This window comes from Entelurus aequoreus, linkage group LG07 (genome assembly GCF_033978785.1).
Source record: "Entelurus aequoreus isolate RoL-2023_Sb linkage group LG07, RoL_Eaeq_v1.1, whole genome shotgun sequence".
In the NCBI taxonomy this organism is placed as follows: Eukaryota; Metazoa; Chordata; class Actinopteri; order Syngnathiformes; family Syngnathidae; genus Entelurus; species Entelurus aequoreus.
The window spans coordinates 5,104,054-5,124,745 of NC_084737.1; the positions used below are offsets into that span (position 1 = coordinate 5,104,054).

The following is a 20,692-nucleotide window of genomic DNA, read 5'->3' on the forward strand; positions in this document are numbered from 1 at the left end:
GGGTTGTCATGGAAACAAAACAAACAAGAGTGCACAAAGGGTCCAAAAACCAAACCGAACATAACCAAAACAAAACATGAGCACACAGACATTACAAAATTCATTTATCCAATGTGAATTAGCATCGAGCTAGCTAAAAAAAAAATACTTTTAAACATTTGAGTAATTTTAAACATTAAACAGATACGGTACAAATGTACAGTACCTGGGAATAGGTGCTTTTGTGTGCGTGTTTATGTGGAAAAAAATGTTTTAATTTGTTTAATAATACAATCTAATAATGTTTTTGTTTACCACTTACCAGTAAGTAAGTAAGTCTTGTTTTTTTTACACTTAAGTGTCTCACTTGCTAGTATTTATTCGTTTCAGTTCATCCTCAATGTGTCACCGTAGTCAGGAAGTAGTCTTTGCCATTAAGTTGAATGTTTTGTTTAACTACAAAAAGTGTTTAAACTGTAAGTATTGCATTTATTACACACCAACTGATTGTAACATGCATCTTCGTTGTCGTTTTCATTACCAAATTTAAAGGTGTTGAAATTGCCATGTAATATCCCCCATGCTAATCAGTAGCATGTGTATGGTATATACAATGTGAATTAGTATCGAGCTAGCTAAAAAAAAAACAGTCATAGGGATGAGTACTTTTAAACATTTGAACAGATACGGTACAAATCAGGGCCGGCCCGTGGCATAGGCCGTATAGGCAAATGCTAAGGGCGCCGTCCATCAGGGGGCGCCACGCCAGTGCCACACATGTTGGATTAAAAAAAAAAGAAAAAAGATGGTACTATTATTTCTAAATATAAAAAATAATCCCACTTTAATTAAAATGCAAAGTAAAGCCTATTTAATAGAAATATTATTTCCATCCCCCCGCACGGTGCGCCCCCTCCCTTCCCGTATCATGACTCTTACCACATCAAAAAATCAACACAAGATGTCAAAACGGCCAAAACTGTCAGGTGCCCAGGGAAGAAAAAATAGAAAAGAAGAGGAGGAGAAACGAGAAAAAGACAGAGGTAGCAGGTAGGTAACGTTAGCCTACATGAAATTATTTGTCTGTTACAGAATGTGATAGTAACCTGTCTTTTTAGCATTAAGCTAATGTTACATGATTCGGCAATTGCTAATCAATAAATAGCTAGTTCTGTTTTAACGTCGGGTTAATATTGTGGAGGGGGCTAAATTGTTATGGAAAATAATAATGTAACGTTAGGTAATTACAGTACTCCCACCTTACATTCCTCAGGGACATTTGTATTAGATCTTTTAAGCAGGTGTTTTTTGTTTACATTGTTATTGCCTTCTGGTTAGCTAATGTTTGCTCTGCAGGTAATAGTCACTTTTCCACCCCTTTATATATTAGGTATAGTTGTAAGCCTAGTTGTTAAAGTGCACATTATTAATGTTGATTAAGCAATATCACATGAGAGGGAATGCTGTTTTTTAATTTGAGCACTGCTGTGATTCGGTTAAAGATAATCATAACATAACATTCTCATATAATATGTTAGTTTGCTTTCTTTAAGTAAAAAAAATGGTCAAAAACAAAGCTATTCGGTTTCTTGTGAGTATATACACTTCACTGCCGATGTGGGGTGGCGCCACCTAAAATCTTGCCTAGGGCGCAAGATTGGTTAGGGCCAGGCCTGGTACAAATGTACAGTACCTGGGAATAGGTACTTGTGTGTGTGTGTTCATGTGGTAAACATGTTTTAATTTGTTTAATAATACAATCTGATAATGTTTTTGTTTATCATTTACCAGTAAGTAAGTAAGTAAGTCTTGTTTTGTTTACTCTTACGTGTCTCACTTTATAGTATTTATTCATTTCAATTAGTCCTCAGTGTGTTACTGTCGTCAAAAAGTAGTCTTTGCCATTAAGTTGAATGTGTTGTTGAGCCCTACAAAGTGTTGAAACTGTAAGTATTGCATTTATTACACAGGAACTGATTGTAACATGCTTCTTAGTGGTAGTATTCATTACCAAATTTAAAGGTGTTGAAATTGCCGTGTAATATCCCTCATGCTAATCAGTAGCACATGTATGGTATATCTAATGTGAATTAGCATCGAGCTAGCTGAAAAAAATGTTTTATTTTTTTTTAAATGTCTAGACTAATTTTCAAGCGCTATATCAGGCATGCTTTCTTTGAATGAAAAATTGCAACATTTCCTGGAGGGAGTCTACTATAAATACGCCTGTTTGCCTGCCAAGTGCTTGAGCCGGTGCTGAGTCTACCATTACGCACGTTTACATCTGCAGTTGTATTGATATCACGCTGATTAATGGGTGTTTCGCAAAGCTTTTTCATTGAATGGGTTCTTGTGTTCTTACTTTCAAAGAATGTCCTCGAGACTAAATGTGGATTCGACTGAGCAAGTAGTCCACAAATACACTCCGAACCGGTGCAGTTTGCTGGTGGGTATTACACAGTGAGCGCATTACAGCGCCGAGTCGCAGGCTTGTGATTAAACACTTTCAGGGATGTAAATATAGAGTCTAGTTTCATGTCCGGGAAAAAGTTCCTTCATGTCGCGCAGCATGTTTGGAGGGCCCTATCATTGTCTTTTTAGCTTTTGCCGGGTTATGTCTAAACACTGGGCCCATCCCGGAACCACAAATAGAAAACCAGATGAGATCAGAGGGTTGCGTTCGAGCAGACCGCTAACAGCGACCTGCACATCCTATCCTCCAGGGGAAACTGCACGTTGTTACCTCCCTAAAGATGGCATCACACTCAAATAGCCTGCAGGCTGCTCATTAGAAGTCCTAAATCTTTACAGAATCAGACACGCTACCTCATTTGTTTTATTTATAAAGGGACAATTCACTTTTCTTTAGGCACTTTCCATATGGAGCAGGGAGAGAACAAGGGTCTCCATACAAGAGAGCCAAGGGAAACCATATAAGGGGCGCAAAAAAAAAAAAAAAAAACATTATTGGGAAGGGTTAGGGTTAGTTCAAAGGTACATACAGGTTTTGGAGCAATGTTGCCATCCAAGCAACGTTATCGTGGACGCCCCTGCTTATTTCAGCAATACGATGCCAAGCCATGTGTTACAACAGCGTGGCTTCATAGTAAAAGAGTGCGGGTACTAGACTGGCCTGCCTGTAGTCCAGACCTGTCTCCCATTGAAAATGTGTTTGGCATTATGAAGCCTAAAATAGCAGAAGGGAGACCCCCGGACTGTTGAACAACTTAAGCTGTACATCAAGCAAGAATGGGAAAGAATTCAAAAATGTGTCTCCTCAGTTTCCAAACTTTTAGGGTTTTTTTGGGTTTTTTTAATTACCTATTTAGGGCTCCAATTATTTCTCATCAAATATTCCACTTTGAACATTTTTTGAATATTGCATATTTTGTGTTTTTGCCATACATGGGTTTTCTATAACAAAATGTGCATAAAGCAACAAAAAAAAATACCAAAAAAATATATATATATAGACAAGTTGACCTACAAATGTAAATAAAATTAATAAATATTGGGATTTTTTTTTAAACAGTCCTTGATCAAAAAATTATAATTATTCAATGTTGTTATGAATTAATTACCTATTTAGGACTCCAATTATTTCTCATCAAATATTCCACTTTGAACATTTTTTGGGGGAAAAATATTGCATATTTTGTGTTTTTGCCATAAATGGGTTTTCTATAACAAAAAGTGCATAAGGCAAAAAAAAACAAAAAAAAAAATAAACAATATATATAGACAAGTTGATCTACAAATATAAAAAAATGAATAAATATTGGGATTTTTTTTTTCAAACACTCCTTGACCAAAAATTATGATTCAATGTTGTTATGAATTAATTACCTATTTAGGCTTCCAATTATTTCTCATCAAATATTCCACTTTGAACATTTTTTGGAAAAAAATATAGGGTTTTCTATAACAAAAAGTGCATGAAGCAAACATTTAAAAAAATATATATGGACAAGTTCACCTACAGATTTAAAGAAATGAATACATATTGGGATTTTTTTTAAACAGTCCTTGTTCAAAAAATTATAATGATTCAATGTTGTTATGAATTAATTACCTATTTAGGGATCCAATTATTTCTCATCAAAAATATTCCACTTTGAACATTTTTTGGGGAAAAATATTGCATATTTTGTGTTTTTTGCCATAAATGGGTTTTCTATAACAAAAAAGTGCATAAAACAAAAAAAAGAAAAATAAAATAAAATAAAAAAAGGACAACTTGATCTCCAAATTTAAAGAAATTAATACATTTTGGGATTTTTTTTTTAAACAGTCCTTGATCAAAAAATTATAATGATTCAATTTTGTTATGAATTAATTACCTATTTAGGGCTCCAATTATTTATCATCAAATATTCCACTTTGAACATTTTTTGGGGAAAAATATAGCATATTTTGTGTTTTTTGCCGTAAATGGGTTTTCTATAACAAAAAGTGCATAAAGTAGAAAAATAATTGAACAAATTCATATATAAATAGACAAGTTGACCAACAAATTTAAAGAAATTAATAAATATTGGGATTATTTTTTTTAAACAGTCCTTGCTCAAAAAATAATAATGATCCAATGTTGTTATGAATTAATTACCTATTTAGGACTCCAATTATTTCCCATCAAATATTCCACTTTGAACATTTTTTGGGGGAAAAATATTGCATGATTTGTGTTTTTGCCATAGATGGGTTTTCTATAACAAAAAGTGCATAAGGCAAAAAAACAAAAACAAAAAATATATATATATATAGACAAGTTGATCTACAAATTTTAAAAAATTAATAAATACTGGGATTTTTTTTTTTCAAACACTCCTTGACCAAAAATTATGATTCAATGTTGTTATGAATTAATTACCTATTTAGGCTTCCAGTTATTTATCATCAAATATTCCACTTTGGGGCGGTATAGCTCGGTTGGTAGAGCGGCCGTGCCAGCAACTTGAGGGTTGCAGGTTCGATCCCCGCTTCCGCCATCCTAGTCACTGCCGTTGTGTCCTTGGGCAAGACATTTTACCCACCTGCTCCCAGTGCCACCCACACTGGTTTGAATGTAACTTAGATATTGGGTTTCACTATGTAAAGCGCTTTGAGTCACTTGAGAAAAAGCGCTATATAAATGTAATTCACTAATTCACTTCACTTCACTATAACAAAAAGTGCATAAAGCAAAAAAAAAAAAAAAAACAAAAAAAAAAAACATTAAAAAAATATATATATTTACATAGACAAGTTGATCTACAAATATAAAGAAATTATTACATTTTGGGATTTTTTTTAAACAGTCCTTGATCAAAAAATTATAATTATTCAATATTGTTATGAATTAATTACCTATTTAGGGCTCCAATTATTTCTCATTAAATATTCCACTTTGAACATTTTTGGGGGCAAAATATTGCATATGTTGTGTTTTTTGGGTTTTCTATAACAAAAAGTGCATAAAGCAAACATTTAAAAATATATATATGGACAAGTTGACCTACAAATTTAAAGAAATGAATACATATTGGGATTTTTTTTAAACAGTCCTTGATCAAAAAAATTATAATGATTCAATATTGTTATGAATTAATTACCTATTTAGGGCTCCAATTATTTCTCATCATAAATATTCCACTTTGAACATTTTTTGGGGGAAAATATTGCATATTTTGGTTTTTTTTGCCATGAATGGGTTGTCTATAACAAAAAGTGCATAAAACAAAAAAATAAAAAATAAAATAAAATAAATATATGGACAAGTTGATCTACAAATTTAAAGAAATTAATACATTTTGGGATTTTTTTTTTAAACAGTCCTTGATCAAAAAATTATAATGATTCAATGTTGTTATGAATTAATTACCTATTTAGGGCTCCAATTATTTCTCATCAAATATTCCACTTTGAACATTTTTTGGGGAAAAATATAGCATATTTTGTGTTTTTTGCCGTAAATGGGTTTTCTATAACAAAAAGTGCATAAAGTAAAAAATAATTTTAAAATATATATATATATAGATAAGTTGACCTACAAATTTTAAAGAAATTAATAAATACTGGGATTTTTTTTTTAAACAGTCCTTGATCAAAAAATAATAATGATTCAATGTTGTTATGAATGAATTACCTATTTAGGGCTTCAATTATTTCTCATCAAATATTACAATTTGAAATTTTTTGGGGGGGAAAATATTGCATATTTTGTGTTTTTTGCCGTAAATGGGTTTTCTATAACAAAAAGTGCATAAAGTAAAAAATAATTTCAAAAAAATATATATATATATAGATAAGTTGACATACACATTTTTAAAAAATTAATAAATACTGGGATTTTTTTTTAAACAGTCCTTGATCACAAAATAATAATGATTCAATGTTGTTATGAATTAATTACCTATTTAGGGCTTCAATTATTTCTCATCAAATATTACAATTTGAAATTTTTGGGGGGAAAAATATTGCATATTTTGTGTTTTTTGCCGTAAATGGGTTTTCTATAACAAAAAGTGCATAAAGTAAAAAATAATTTCAAAAAAAAATATATATATAGACAAGTTTACCAACCAATTTTAAAGAAATTAATAAATATTGGGTTTGTTTTTTTTAACAGTCCTTTATCAAAAAATAATAATGATTCAATGTTGTTATGAATTAATTACCTATTTAGGGCTCCAATTATTTGTCATCAAATATTCCACTTTGAAAAAAATTTTAGGAAAAAATATTGCATTTTTGTGTTTTTCCCATTAAAATATTGTTTGCCGTAAATGGGTTTTCTATAACAAAAAGTACATCAAGCAAAAAAAAGTAATAAATTATTATATAGACAAGTTGACCTACAAATGAAAAGAAATTAATAAATATTGGGATTTTTTTTTATTTTTTTTAACAGTCCTTGATCAAAAAATGATAATGATTCAATAGTATTATGAATGAACTACCTATTTTGGGCTCCAATTATTTCTCATTAAATATTCCACGTTTAACATTTTTTTTTGGGAACAAATATTGCATATTTTGTGTTTTTGCCATAAATGGGTTTTCTATAACAAAAAGTGCATAAAGCAAAAAAAATAAATACAAAATAATATATATATAGACAAGTTGATCTACAAATGTAAAGAAATGAATACATTTTGGGATTTTTTTTTAAACAGTCCTTGATCAAAAAATTATAATTATTCAATATTGTTATGAAATTAATTACCTATTTAGGGCTCCAATTATTTCTCATTAAATATTCCACTTTGAACATTTTTTGGGAAAAAATATAGTATTTTTGTGTTTTTTGCCATAAATGGGTTTTCTATAACAAAAAGTGCATAAAGTAGAAAAATAATTGAACAAATTCATATATAAATAGACAAGTTGATCAACAAATTTAAAGAAATTAATAAATATTGGGATTATTTTTTTTCAAACAGTCCTTGCTCAAAAAATAATAATGATCCAATGTTGTTATGAATTAATGACCTATTTAGGGTTCCAATTATTTCTCATCAAATATTCCACTTTGACCATTTTTTGGGGAAAAATATTGCATATTTTGTGTTTTTTGCCATAAATGGGTTTTCTATAACAAAAAGTGAATAAAACAAAAATATTTAAAAAAAAAAATTTTTAAATATGGACAAGTTGATCTACAAATTTAAAGAAATTAATACGTTTTGGGATTTTTTTTTAAACAGTCCTTGATCAAAAAATTATAATAATTCAATGTTGTTATGAATTAATTACCTATTTAGGGCTCCAATTATTTATCATCAAATATTCCACTTTGAACATTTTTTGGGGAAAAATATAACATATTTTGTGTTTTTTGCCGTAAATGGGTTTTCTATAACAAAAAGTGCATCAAGTAAAAAATAATTTCAAAAAAAATATATATATATATATATATATATATATATATATATATATATATATATATATATATATATATATATATATATATATATATATATATATATATATATATATATATATATATATATATATATAGATAAGTTGACCTACAAATTTTAAAGAAATTAATACATACTGGGATTTTTTTTTTAAACAGTCCTTGATCAAAAAATAATAATGATTCAATGTTGTTATGAATTAACTACCTATTTAGGGCTCCAATTATTTCTCATCAAATATTCCACTTTGAACATTTTTTTGGGAAAAATATAGCATATTTTGTGTTTTTTGCCGTAAATGGGTTTTCTATAACAAAAAGTGCATAAAGCAAAAAAATAAAAAATAAAAATATATACACAAGTTGATTTACAAATTTAAAGAAATTAATAAATATTGGGATTTTTTTTTAAACAGTCCTTGATCAAAAAAGTATAATTATTCAATGTTGTTATGAATTAATTACCTATTTATGGCTCCAATTATTTCTCATCAAATATTCCACTTTGAACATTTTTTGGGTGAAAAATATTGCATATTTTGTGTTTTTTCCGTAAATGGGTTTTCTGTAACAAAAAGTGCATAAAACAAAACAAAAACAAAATTAAAAAATATATATATATGGACAAGTTGATCTACAAATTTAAAGAAATTAAGACATTTTGGGATTTTTTTTTTAAACAGTCCTTGATCAAAAAATTATAATTATTCAATGTTGTTATGAAATTAATTACCTTTTTAGGGCTCCAATTATTTCTCATCAAATATTCCACTTTGAACATTTTTTGGGGAAAAATATTGCATATTTTGTGTTTTTTGCCATAAATGGGTTTTCTATAACAAAAAGTGAATAAAACAAAAATATTAAAAAAAATTTTAAAAAAAATATGGACAAGTTGATCTACAAATTTAAAGAAATTAATACGTTTTGGGATTTTTTTTTAAACAGTCCTTGATCAAAAAATTATAATGATTCAATGTTGTTATGAATTAATTACCTATTTAGGGCTCCAATTATTTCTCATCAAATATTCCACTTTGAACATTTTTTGGGGCAAAATATTGCATATTTTGTGTTTTTTTGGGTTTTCTATAACAAAAAGTGTATAAAGCAAACATTTAAAAAACTATATATGGACAAGTTGAACTACAGATTTAAAGAAATGAATACATATTGGGATTTTTTTTAAACAGTCCTTGATCAAAAAATTATAATGATTCAATATTGTTATGAATTAATTACCTATTTGGGGCTCCAATTATTTCTCATCAAAAATATTCCACTTTGAACATTTTTTGGGGAAAAATATTGCATATTTTGTGTTTTTTGCCATAAATGGGTTTTCTATAACAAAAAGTGAATAAAACAAAAATATTTTAAAAAAAAAATTTTTTAAATATGGACAAGTTGATCTACAAATTTAAAGAAATTAATACGTTTTGGGATTTTTTTTTAAACAGTCCTTGATCAAAAAATTATAATAATTCAATGTTGTTATGAATTAATTACCTATTTAGGGCTCCAATTATTTATCATCAAATATTCCACTTTGAACATTTTTTGGGGAAAAATATAACATATTTTGTGTTTTTTGCCGTAAATGGGTTTTCTATAACAAAAAGTGCATCAAGTAAAAAATAATTTAAAAAAAAAATATATATATATATATATATATATATATATATATATATATATATATATATATATATATATATATATATATATATATATATATATATATATATATATATATATATATATATATATATATATATAGATAAATTGACCTACAAATTTTAAAGAAATTAATACATACTGGGATTTTTTTTTTAAACAGTCCTTGATCAAAAAATAATAATGATTCAATGTTGTTATGAATTAACTACCTATTTAGGGCTCCAATTATTTCTCATCAAATATTCCACTTTGAACATTTTTTTGGGAAAAATATAGCATATTTTGTGTTTTTTGCCGTAAATGGGTTTTCTATAACAAAAAGTGCATAAAGCAAAAAAATAAAAAATAAAAAATATATACACAAGTTGATTTACAAATTTAAAGAAATTAATAAATATTGGGATTTTTTTTTAAACAGTCCTTGATCAAAAAATTATAATTATTCAATGTTGTTATGAATTAATTACCTATTTATGGCTCCAATTATTTCTCATCAAATATTCCACTTTGAACATTTTTTTGGTGAAAAATATTGCATATTTTGTGTTTTTTCCATAAATGGGTTTTCTGTAACAAAAAGTGCATACAGCAAAAAAAACAAAGAAACAAAATTATAAATAGACAAGTTGACCTACAAATGTAAAGAAATGAATAAATATTGGGTTGTTTTTTTTTAAACAGTCTTTGATCAAAAAATAATAATGATTCAATGTTGTTATGAATTAATTACCTATTTAGGGCTCCAATTATTTCTCATCAAATATTCCACTTTGAACATTTTTTGGGGAAAAATATTGCATATTTTGTGTTTTTTGGGGTTTTCTGTAACAAAAAGTGCATAAAGCTTATACAAACAAGTTGACCTACAAATTTAAAGAAATTAATATGACTTATTTATAATTTGATGACTGAGACCTTTCTGGGACCACACTTGAGGGGAGGGCCCTACATGTTCAAATAAATCTATATATTGTATTGTAAAGGTTTTGGAAAATGAAACACATCAAAATGGCTTAGATGTTTTTGGTGGAGACAGTTGGGACACCCTTGATATAGATGTACTTTGGAGCTTTATAATTAAAAAGTAATACATGTAAAAAAGTTTCCATGAGGTGGGGGTGGTGGTTGTGGGGAGTCCGTGTGACGTCATCGCTTGCAGCCCCGTCCATATTTGGCGAAGAAGTTGTCGGTAAAACTCGGACAAAAAGTGGAGACTTTGCGGCACCTTAGTGGCGATATTGGCGCTTTTTGTGGCGTTTCTGGTCAAAAGCGGCGACGAATGTGTTCCGTAGAAGTGACTTATCTTGACGACTTGTCAGCGCCCGCATCGCCAGTGAGTCACCCATGTCAGTGACGGTTCAAAAGCGGGGCTCACACTTGCTTCTCATGGCCGCCAACAGCCGCTCTTCGCCCCGCTTCACGCACGGAAAGACTGCCGGTGCTTTCGCGGCGAGTCGCGCCGGGTTTGTATGAGCCGAGCCGGAGGAGGTCAGCGGCGAGGGGTCGCATGGCCGGAGGCTCCGTCGCCAACAGCGGCAGCAGCAGCCGAGCCGGCTGGCGGGGCGTCACCATGAAGATGCCCCGAGGAGGGCGCCTGTTTCTGGCGACGTGCCTCGGATCACTCGCGGTCCTGCTGCTCTACTACCAGAGTATCAGCAAGCCCGGTAAGTTCCTGCCTTAAAACCTCAACATGTCCCACTTTGCTCACTCCATATACAATTTGAACGTTGTTGCGGTTATGAATTAGGTTACATTTTGGTCACACTGTAACATTTACTTACAAACCCCGTTTCCATATGAGTTGGGAAATGGTGTTAGATGTAAATATAAACGGAATACAATGATTTGCAAATCATTTTCAACCCATATTCAATTGAATGCACTACAAAAACAACATATTTGATGTTCAAACTCATAAACTTAATTTTTTTTTTTTTTTGCAAATTAACTTACACTGCCAAAGTAGTTGGGAAAGGGCATGTTCACCACTGTGTTACATGGCCTTTCCTTTTAACAACTCAGTAAACATTTGGGAACTGAGGAAACACATTTTTGAAGCTTCTCAGGTGGAATTCTTTCCCATTCTTGCTTGATGTACAGCTTAAGTTGTTCAACAGTCCCTTGTGCTATTTTAGGCTTCATAATGCGCCACACATTTTCAATGTCTGGACTACAGGCAGGCCAGTCTAGTACCCGCACTCTTTTACTATGAAGCCACGTTGATGTAACACGTGGCTTGGCATTGTCTTGCTGAAATAAGCAGGGGTGTCCATGGCAACATATGTTGCTCCAAAAGCTGTATGTACCTTTCAGCATTAATGGCACCTTCACAGATGTGTAAGTTACCCATGTCTTGGGCACTAATACACCCCCATACCATCACACATGCTGGCTTTTACACTTTACGCCTAGAACAATCCGGATGGTTCTTTTCCTCTTTGGTCCGGAGGACACGACGTCCACAGTTTCCAAAAACAATTTGAAATGTGGACTTGTCAGACCACAGAACACTTTTCCACTCTGTATCAGTCCATCTTAAAAGGGCTCAGGCCCAGCGAATCCGACGGCGTTTCTGGGTGTTGTTGATAAACGGTTTTCGCCTTGCATAGGAGAGTTTTAACTTGCACTTACAGATGTAGCGATCAACTGTAGTTACTGACAGTGGGTTTCTGAAGTGTTCCTGAGCCCATGTGGTGATATCCTTTACACACTGATGTGGCTTGTTGATGCAGTACAGCCTGAGGGATGGAAGGTCACGGGCTTAGCTGCTTACGTGCAGTGATTTCTCCACATTCTCTGAACCCTTTGATGATATTACGGAGCGTAGATGGTGAAATCCCTAAATTCCTTGCAATAGCTGGTGGAGAAAGGTTTTTCTTAAACTGTTCAACAATTTGCTCACACATTTGTTGACAAAGTGGTGACCCTCGCCCCATCCTTGTTTGTGAATGACTGAGCATTTCATGGAATCTACTTTTATACCCAATCATGGCACCCACCTGTTCCCAATTTGCCTGTTCACCTGTGGGATGTTCCAAATAAGTGTTTGATGAGCATTCCTCAACTTTATCAGTATTTATTGCCACCTTTCCCAACTTCTTTGGCACGTGTTGCTGCCATCAAATTCGAAAGTTAATGATTATTTGCAAAAAAAAAATGTTTATCAGTTTGAACATCAAATATGTTGTCTTTGTAGCATATTCAACTGAATATGGGTTGAAAATGATTTGCAAATCATTGTATTCCGTTTATATTTACATCTAACACAATTTCCCAACTCATATGGAAACGGGGTTTGTAAATGGTTTTTACAGCATATGACTGAAAATGGAAAAACAGTACTGCTGTCTTTTTACGGTAAAAAAAAACTGGCCAAACAGCTCAATTAAGACCTTCTGGAGGAAAGTTCTGTAATCAGATGAAACAAAAATTGATCCACAATACCAAGGCCTTTAATCCCAGGAACACCATGCCTACCGTCAAGCATATTTTCCTGTACTTATTTGGCTGAATTATTTTTATTGTTTGAGGGGGGACATTTGAAATGTTTTGTATTGTGCTTCTGTTAACTGTGTGTCAAAACATTTTAATAAACAAATGTTTTAAAAAAAAAAAATTTATTATAAGGACAAGAAAACGAAAAATATCGGTCTCATCACTTTAGTATCGTGTATATACTGATATAATACTACAGTAGGTATCGATAGTATCGACATCTGGATCGATCAACTGTACTTTACATTAAAGCACCACCATGCTTGATGGTAGGCCTGGTGTTCCTGGTATTAAAGGCCTCACCTTTTCTCTTCACAACATTTTGCAGGGTATTGCGGCCAAATTGTGGCTAATTTTTTGTTTCATCTGACATCACATGGACAAAGATGAGACCTAATGGAGGAAAGTTCTGGAATCAGATGAAACAAAAATTGAGTCACAATACCAACGCCTTTAATCCCAGGAACACCATTCCTACCATTAAACATATTTGCCTGTACTTATTTGATTAAATTATTTTTATTGTTTGAGAGGCTTGAGGGGGGACATTTGAAATGTTTTGTATTGTGCTTCTGTTAACTGTGTGTCAAAACATTTTAATAAACAAATGTTTAAAAAAAATATTTAATTATAGGGACAAGAAAACTAAAAATATCGGTCTAATCACTTCAGTATCGTGTATATACTGATAAAATACTACAGTAGGTATCGATAGTATCGACATCTGGATCGATCAACTGTACTTTACATTAAAGCACCACCATGCTTGACGGTAGGCCTGGTGTTCCTGATATTAAAGGCCTCACCTTTTCTCTTCAAAACATTTTGCAGGGTATTGTGGCCAAATTGTGGCTATTTTTTTGTTTCATCTGACATCACATGGACAAAGATGAGACCTAATGGAGGAAAGTTCTGGAATCAGATGAAACAAAAATTGAGTCACAATACCAACGCCTTTAATCCCAGGAACACCATTCCTACCGTTAAGCATATTTGCCTGTACTTATTTGATTAAATTATTTTTATTGTTTGAGAGGCTTGAGGGGGGACATTTGAAATGTTTTGTATTGTGCTTCTGTTAACTGTGTGTCAAAACATTTTAATAAACAAATGTTTAAAAAAAAAAATTTAATTATAAGGACAAGAAAACGAAAAATATCAGTCTAATCACTTTAGTATCGTGTATATACTGATATAATACTACAGTAGGTATCGATGGTATCGACATCTGGATCGATCAACTGTACTTTACATTAAAGCACCACCATGCCTGACGGTAGGCCTGGCGTTCCTGGGATTAATAGCCTCACCTTTTCTCCTCCAAACATTTTGCAGGGTATTGTGGCCAAATTGTGGCAAATTTTTTGTTTCATCTGACCACAGAACTTTCCTCCAGAATGTCTTATTTTTGTCCATGTGATGACAGATGAAACAAAAATGTAGCTGTTTGGCCACAATACCCTGCAATTTGAGAAAAGGTGAGGCCTTTAATGCCAGGAACACCATGCCTACCGTCAAGCATGGTGGTGGTAGTATTATGCTGTGAGCCTGTTTTGCTGCCAATGGAACTGGTGCTTTAAATGGGACAATGAAAAAGGAGGATTACCTTCCAAATTCTTCAGGACAACCTAAAATCATCAGCCCGGAGGTTGGGTCTTGGGCGCAGTTGGGTGTTCCAACAGGACAATGACCCCAAACACACGTCAAAAGTGGTAAAGGAATGGCTAAATCAGGCTAGAATGAAGGTTTTAGAATGGCCTTCCCAAAAGCCTGACTTAAACGTGTGGACAATGCTGAAGAAACAAGTCAATATAAAAAAACAACAAATTTAGCTATCACTTTTTAGAGGGCGGCTGTATTTTTTGGCATTAAATGAGAAATGTCAGACAAAAGGAGACATTTTATGGACACAAATATACATCCCATTTACAATACATATTGCAATATAGTATTTCTTAAAAGTTATAAATGTGTACCAAAAAAATGGCAATTTCACTTATCTTTTCAACTTGTATTCATAAAACATATTTTATATCAGGCCTGGGCAACTATTTTGGCTCCGGGGGGGCCAAATATAGAGAAAAAAAATGAGTGTCTGGGGGCCGGTATATCTATTTTAGGAACACTAATACAAAACCTCACAATGGAAAGCTAAAAACGTTTTGACAGACCGCCTTAAAAAAACGGAATGGAATTTAAAATTCTTTTACTGAACGAGACACCCAGAATGTACATGAAAATTAAGAATACAATGTTTAACTATGAACGATAAAACACTGAACGTTAACCCCCCTCTCCATTCACATATTTTACAATAAACAAAAATGCAACAAACACAGCACAATATGAACACAAAGATAGATTACCATAGTAACTAATTAGATTACCATAGTAACTAGTATATCATGCAAAAGCGCAGATTCCATCCCTTGAAATACTTTGTATAGTTAAGGACTTACGGTCATTTGAAAACAGGCAGCTACAGTTTCCATCTTAAAGATCTAAAAAAATAATTTTGAAGACCTTGGCCTTCATTTGCCAAGGTCTGTTTTATATGTTAAAACAGGGGTGTCAAACGTACGGCCCGAGGGCCGCATCAGGCCCGCGAACATGTTATCCGGCCCGCGTGATGAGTTTGCTAAGTATAAAAATTAACCTGAAATTTTTGAATGAAATAAACAGCTGTTCTAAATGTGTCCACTGGATGTCGCAATAGCAATTCTTTGTATCTTTGTAGATGATGCTACATATGTACAAAATAAACCACATGATGTTAGTACATCAAATGATCAAACTGCATAAATAACATACTGTAATCGGATTTTGATATCATTTTTCAATCTTGATGGATTGAAAATTAACACCAATGAGTTGACTGATGAAAATAATCACATCATTTATTCAGTAAATATACACTACCGTTCAAAAGTTTGGGGTCACATTGAAATGTCCTTATTTTTGAAGGAAAAGCACTGTACTTTTCAATGAAGATAACTTTAAACTGGTCTTAACTTGAAAGAAATACACTCTATACATTGCTAATGTGGTAAATGACTATTCGAGCTGCAAATGTCTGGTTTTTGGTGCAATATCTACATAGGTGTATCGAGGCCCATTTCCAGCAACTATCACTCCAGTGTTCTAATGGTACGATGTGTTTGCTCATTGGCTCAGAAGGCTAATTGATGATGAGAAAACCCTTGTGCAATCATGTTCACACATCTGAAAACTGTTTAGCTCGTTACAGAAGCTACAAAACCGACCTTCCTTTGAGCGGATTGAGTTTCTGGAGCATCACATTTGTGGGCTCAATTAAACGCTCAAAATGGCCAGAAAAAGAGAACTTTCATCTGAAACTCGACAGTCTGTTCTTGTTCTTAGAAATGAAAGCTATTCCACAAAATTGTTTGGGTGACCCCGAACTTTGGAACGGTAGTGTAAATAACGACAAATAAAGTATATATACTATGAACCGCAACAGGTAATTGTAAAAAAACAAAAACCAACAACTTTATGATTTGAACAATTTCAGAATGTGCTAGTTTGTTTTTTTTTAAACAAAGAAGACAATCTGAAGTTGTCTTTATTTTTAAGTTATCGTGGCGTGGTTTTACCAGTCCCGGCCCACTTGGGAGTAGATTTTTCTCCATGTGGTGGACACCCCTGATGTAATATAAGAGACAAAAGGAGACGTCTTAGTGCTGTGCAATATGGACACAAATATATAGATCCCATTTACAATACATATGGCAATATAGTATTTCTTAAAAGTTATAAATGCATAAAAAAAATGTCAATTTCACTTATCTTTTCAACTTGTATTCATAAAACATTATATGTAAAAAGGACAATTCTATTGTTAGTACCTGCCCTTTTCAACAGTGTACACTGGGGTCATGTCAACATATGAATTTAGAGATGGAATCTGTAATTTCTCGGTGTCTGCGGGACTTCTTGTCATAGACTGTGCCTTTGGACAACAACTCGGTTACGCTCTCGTGTGTTATTCTTTCCATGGCGTTGATGCTTTGAAGCCATCTTTACTATTTTGTCCCATTTCAACACAGTCTCTGATAGGAAAGGATAAACATGTGCATGTCGCTAGCAGCAACTTGTCCTCTTTTTGACACCAATTCATCATTGAGTTTTTGTTGGTTTGGCTTCCATTGCGCTTTCCAGGGTATCCGCGGGGTCTTACAAAGTCTAAAAAAAAAAGTCTTAAATCCAATAATTTGAATTTAAGGCCTTCAAATGTCTAAAATTATCCTAAAATCTCATAAAAGGTCTTAAAATGCGATTTTGAAAGATCTTAAAAATCTATTGACGTTACTTGTATTTAAAGGCCTACTGAAAGCCACTACTAGCGACCACGCAGTCTGATAGTTTATATATCAATGATGAAATCTTAACATTGCAACACATGCCAATACGGCCGGGTTAACTTATAAAGTGACATTTTAAATTTCCCGCTAAACTTCGGGTTGAAAACGTCTATGTATGATGACGTATGCGCGTGACGTCAATAGTTAAACGGAAGTATTCGGACACCATTGAATCCAATACAAAAAAGCTCTGTTTTTATCGCAAAATTCCACAGTATTCTGGACATCTGTGTTGGTGAATCTTTTGCAATTTGTTTAATGGACAATGAAGACTGCAAAGAAGAAAGTTGTAGGTGGGATCGGTGTATTAGCGGCTGGCTGCAGCAACACAACCAGGAGGACTTTGACTTGGATAGCAGACGCGCTAGCCGACGCTAGCCGCCGACCGCACGGATGATCGGGTGAAGTCCTTCGTCCTTCCGTCGATCGCTGGAACGCAGGTGAGCACGGGTGTTGATGAGCAGATGAGGGATGGCTGGCGTAGGTGGATAGCTAATGTTTTTATCATAGCTCAGTGAGGTCCCGTTACTAAGTTAGCTTCAATGGCGTCGTTAGCAACAGCATTGTTAAGCTTCGCCAAGCTGGAACGCATTAACCGTGTATTTACAGGTCCATGGTTTAATAGTATTGTTGATCTTCTGTCTATCCTTCCAGTCAGGGGTTTATTTATTTAGTTTCTGTCTGCATTTAAGCACGATGCTATCACATTAGCTCTGTAGCTAAAGAGCTTCGCCGATGTATTGTCGTGGAGATAAAAGTCACTGTGAATGTCCATTTTGCGTTCTCGACTCTCATTTTCAAGAGGATATAGTATCCGAGGTGGTTTAAAATACAAATCCGTGATCAACAATAGAAAAAGGAGAAAGTGTGGAATCCAATGAGCCCTTGTACCTAAGTTACGGTCAGAGCGAAAAAAGATACGTCCTGCACTGCACTCTCTAGTCCTTCACTCTCACGTTCCTCATCCACGAATCTTTCATCCTCGCTCAAATAAATGGGGTAATCGTCGCTTTCTCGGTCCGAATCGCTCTCGCTGCATTGTAAACAATGGGAAAATGTGAGGAGCCTTTCAACCTGTGACGTCACGCTACTTCCGGTACAGGCAAGGCTTTTTTTTATCAGCGACCGAAAGTTGCGAACTTTATCGTCGATGTTCTCTACTAAATCCTTTCAGCAAAAATATGGCAATATCGTGAAATGATCAAGTATGACACGTAGAATGGATCTGCTATCCCCGTTTGAATAAAAACATTTCATTTCAGTAGGCCTTTAAAACATGCATAAACTTCCATCTTGCTTTTTAAATGTTTAGAGCAGGGGTCGGCAACCTTTACCACTCAAAGAGCCATTTTGGCAAGTTTCACAAATTAAAGAAAGTAATGGGAGCCACAAAAAAAAATTTAAATTTAAAATGAAAAACACCGCATACAAAGCTTAAATGCTTTGTGCTATGTTAACCAGGGGTCTCCGACACACGCACCGGCACGCACTTTAATGTGGAAATTTGATGTTAGTGCAGCCCGCGAGTTTTGACTGAATGGCGCTTGATAGCGTCATACTTGCCAACCCTCTCACTTTTCCCGGGAGACTCCCGAATATCAGAGCGTGATGACACTGCATTTGGCGCCCTCTACAGTCCGCCCTAACGGTGTACCTGCTCGACCACACGTAGAATGCAATTTCAGCTTGCTCACGTAAGTGACAGCAAGGCGTACTAACTCAGCAGCCACACATCTTACACTGACGGTGCCAATACCCAGAATCCCATGCAGCCCTAACTCTTCCGCTCAACCAACGCACGGAGAGGGGGGGGGGGGGTGGATGTGTGGGGGGATTTGGTGGTAGCGGGGGTGTATAATGTAGACCGGAAGAGTTAGGGCTGCATGGGATTCTGGGTAATGGTTGTGTTGTGTTTATGTTGTGTTACGGTGGGATGTTCTCCAGAAATGTGTTTTTCATTCTTTTTTGGTGTGGGTTCACAGTGTGGTGCATATTTGTAACATAATAATGTTAAAGTTGTTTGATACGGCTACCGTCAGTGTAAGCTGTGTGGCTGATGAGTAAGTATGCTTTGCTGTCTCCTGTGTGTGCAAGTAATAACAACATGCAACATGTGGCTGGACTGGCACGCTGTATGTAAATGCTATAGAGGACAATTACTGCAGTGCAATTAGGGCACGCCCTTTATTTAGTAATTATAGTGTAAATAGGATAAATTTTTCCCTGGGAGTAATCTATGAGAGACACTGAGATCCATAAGTCTCCTGGGAAAATCGGGGGGGTCGGCATGTATGTAGCTGAGCCGCATCAGAGTGGTCAAGGAGCCGCATGCGGCTCCGGAGCCGCGGGTTGCCGACCCCTGGTTTAGAGTTTTGAGGATGCTAAAACGTAACTAAATGAGCTTGAATGTACCTGCAAACGAGGCATAATGATGCAATATGCAGATACAGGTAGCCTAAATAGCATGTTAGCATAGATTAGCTTGCAGTCATGGATTGACAAAACATGCCTGATAAGCACTCCAGCAAGTCAATAAAATCAACACAGCTCACCTTTTCTTGCGTTCACGCACAGCATACAACTTTTGGTGGACAAAATGAGACAAAGAGGTGGCATTAAAACACGTCGTTCTGTGGCAGCATCGGAGAAAGTTGTACATGTAAACAAACTACGTTGAGTTCAAGGATGGCTGAAATTAGTCGGACAAAATGGTGCTTGCCAAATACTCATCAGTGAAGCATGTTTAATACAAATAGTGGGATTTCTAACAATTAGGAAGGCTTGTTCTCCCACAGAAAATATATTAAAACATAAAATATATTTATTTCTTCATCTTTTTCCATTTTTACACATCTCTGATAGAGGTCCAGGGAGCCATTAGGGTTGCTGACCCCTGTCCTAAACTGTATAAAGAGTCATGCATTATTTAGTGATACAAACCTTGACTTAAGTGTCACTTTACTACTGAGATTATTAACCATATTTTTGCCTCCGAGATGATAGCCAGGGAGTATGAATAAGCGTTCTGTGGAAATGGGAATGTTTAGAACCCCCCCCCCACTATCCAAGAGACCCCCTGCATTCCACTCCTTTTACCCCCTGTCTCCTTTGTTTACTGGATTTAGCCCCCTTGTGGACTTTGGAGGGCAGATATTGGTCCTGGGGGGGGGGACAAGTAGACTTCTCTGGGTGAGAAGTCCTAATCATCACAGAAAGAAAGAGTGAGGAAGTCTTGATTGATTTGTGCTAAAATAGCTTT

General features: G+C 34.1%; 1 protein-coding gene across 1 annotated transcript in view; it reads left to right on the forward strand.

The window, feature by feature from the left end:
* The first annotated feature begins 10,687 nt into the window (after positions 1-10,687).
* The window catches only part of LOC133653321 (carbohydrate sulfotransferase 11-like), a 66,605-nt gene continuing 56,600 nt past the window's right edge, over positions 10,688-20,692 (forward strand). Inside the window, exon 1 of the mRNA XM_062052482.1 lies at positions 10,688-11,220. Within this exon, the coding sequence (XP_061908466.1) occupies positions 11,064-11,220 (157 nt within the window). The 5' untranslated portion in view covers positions 10,688-11,063. The remainder of the gene's footprint in view (positions 11,221-20,692) is intronic.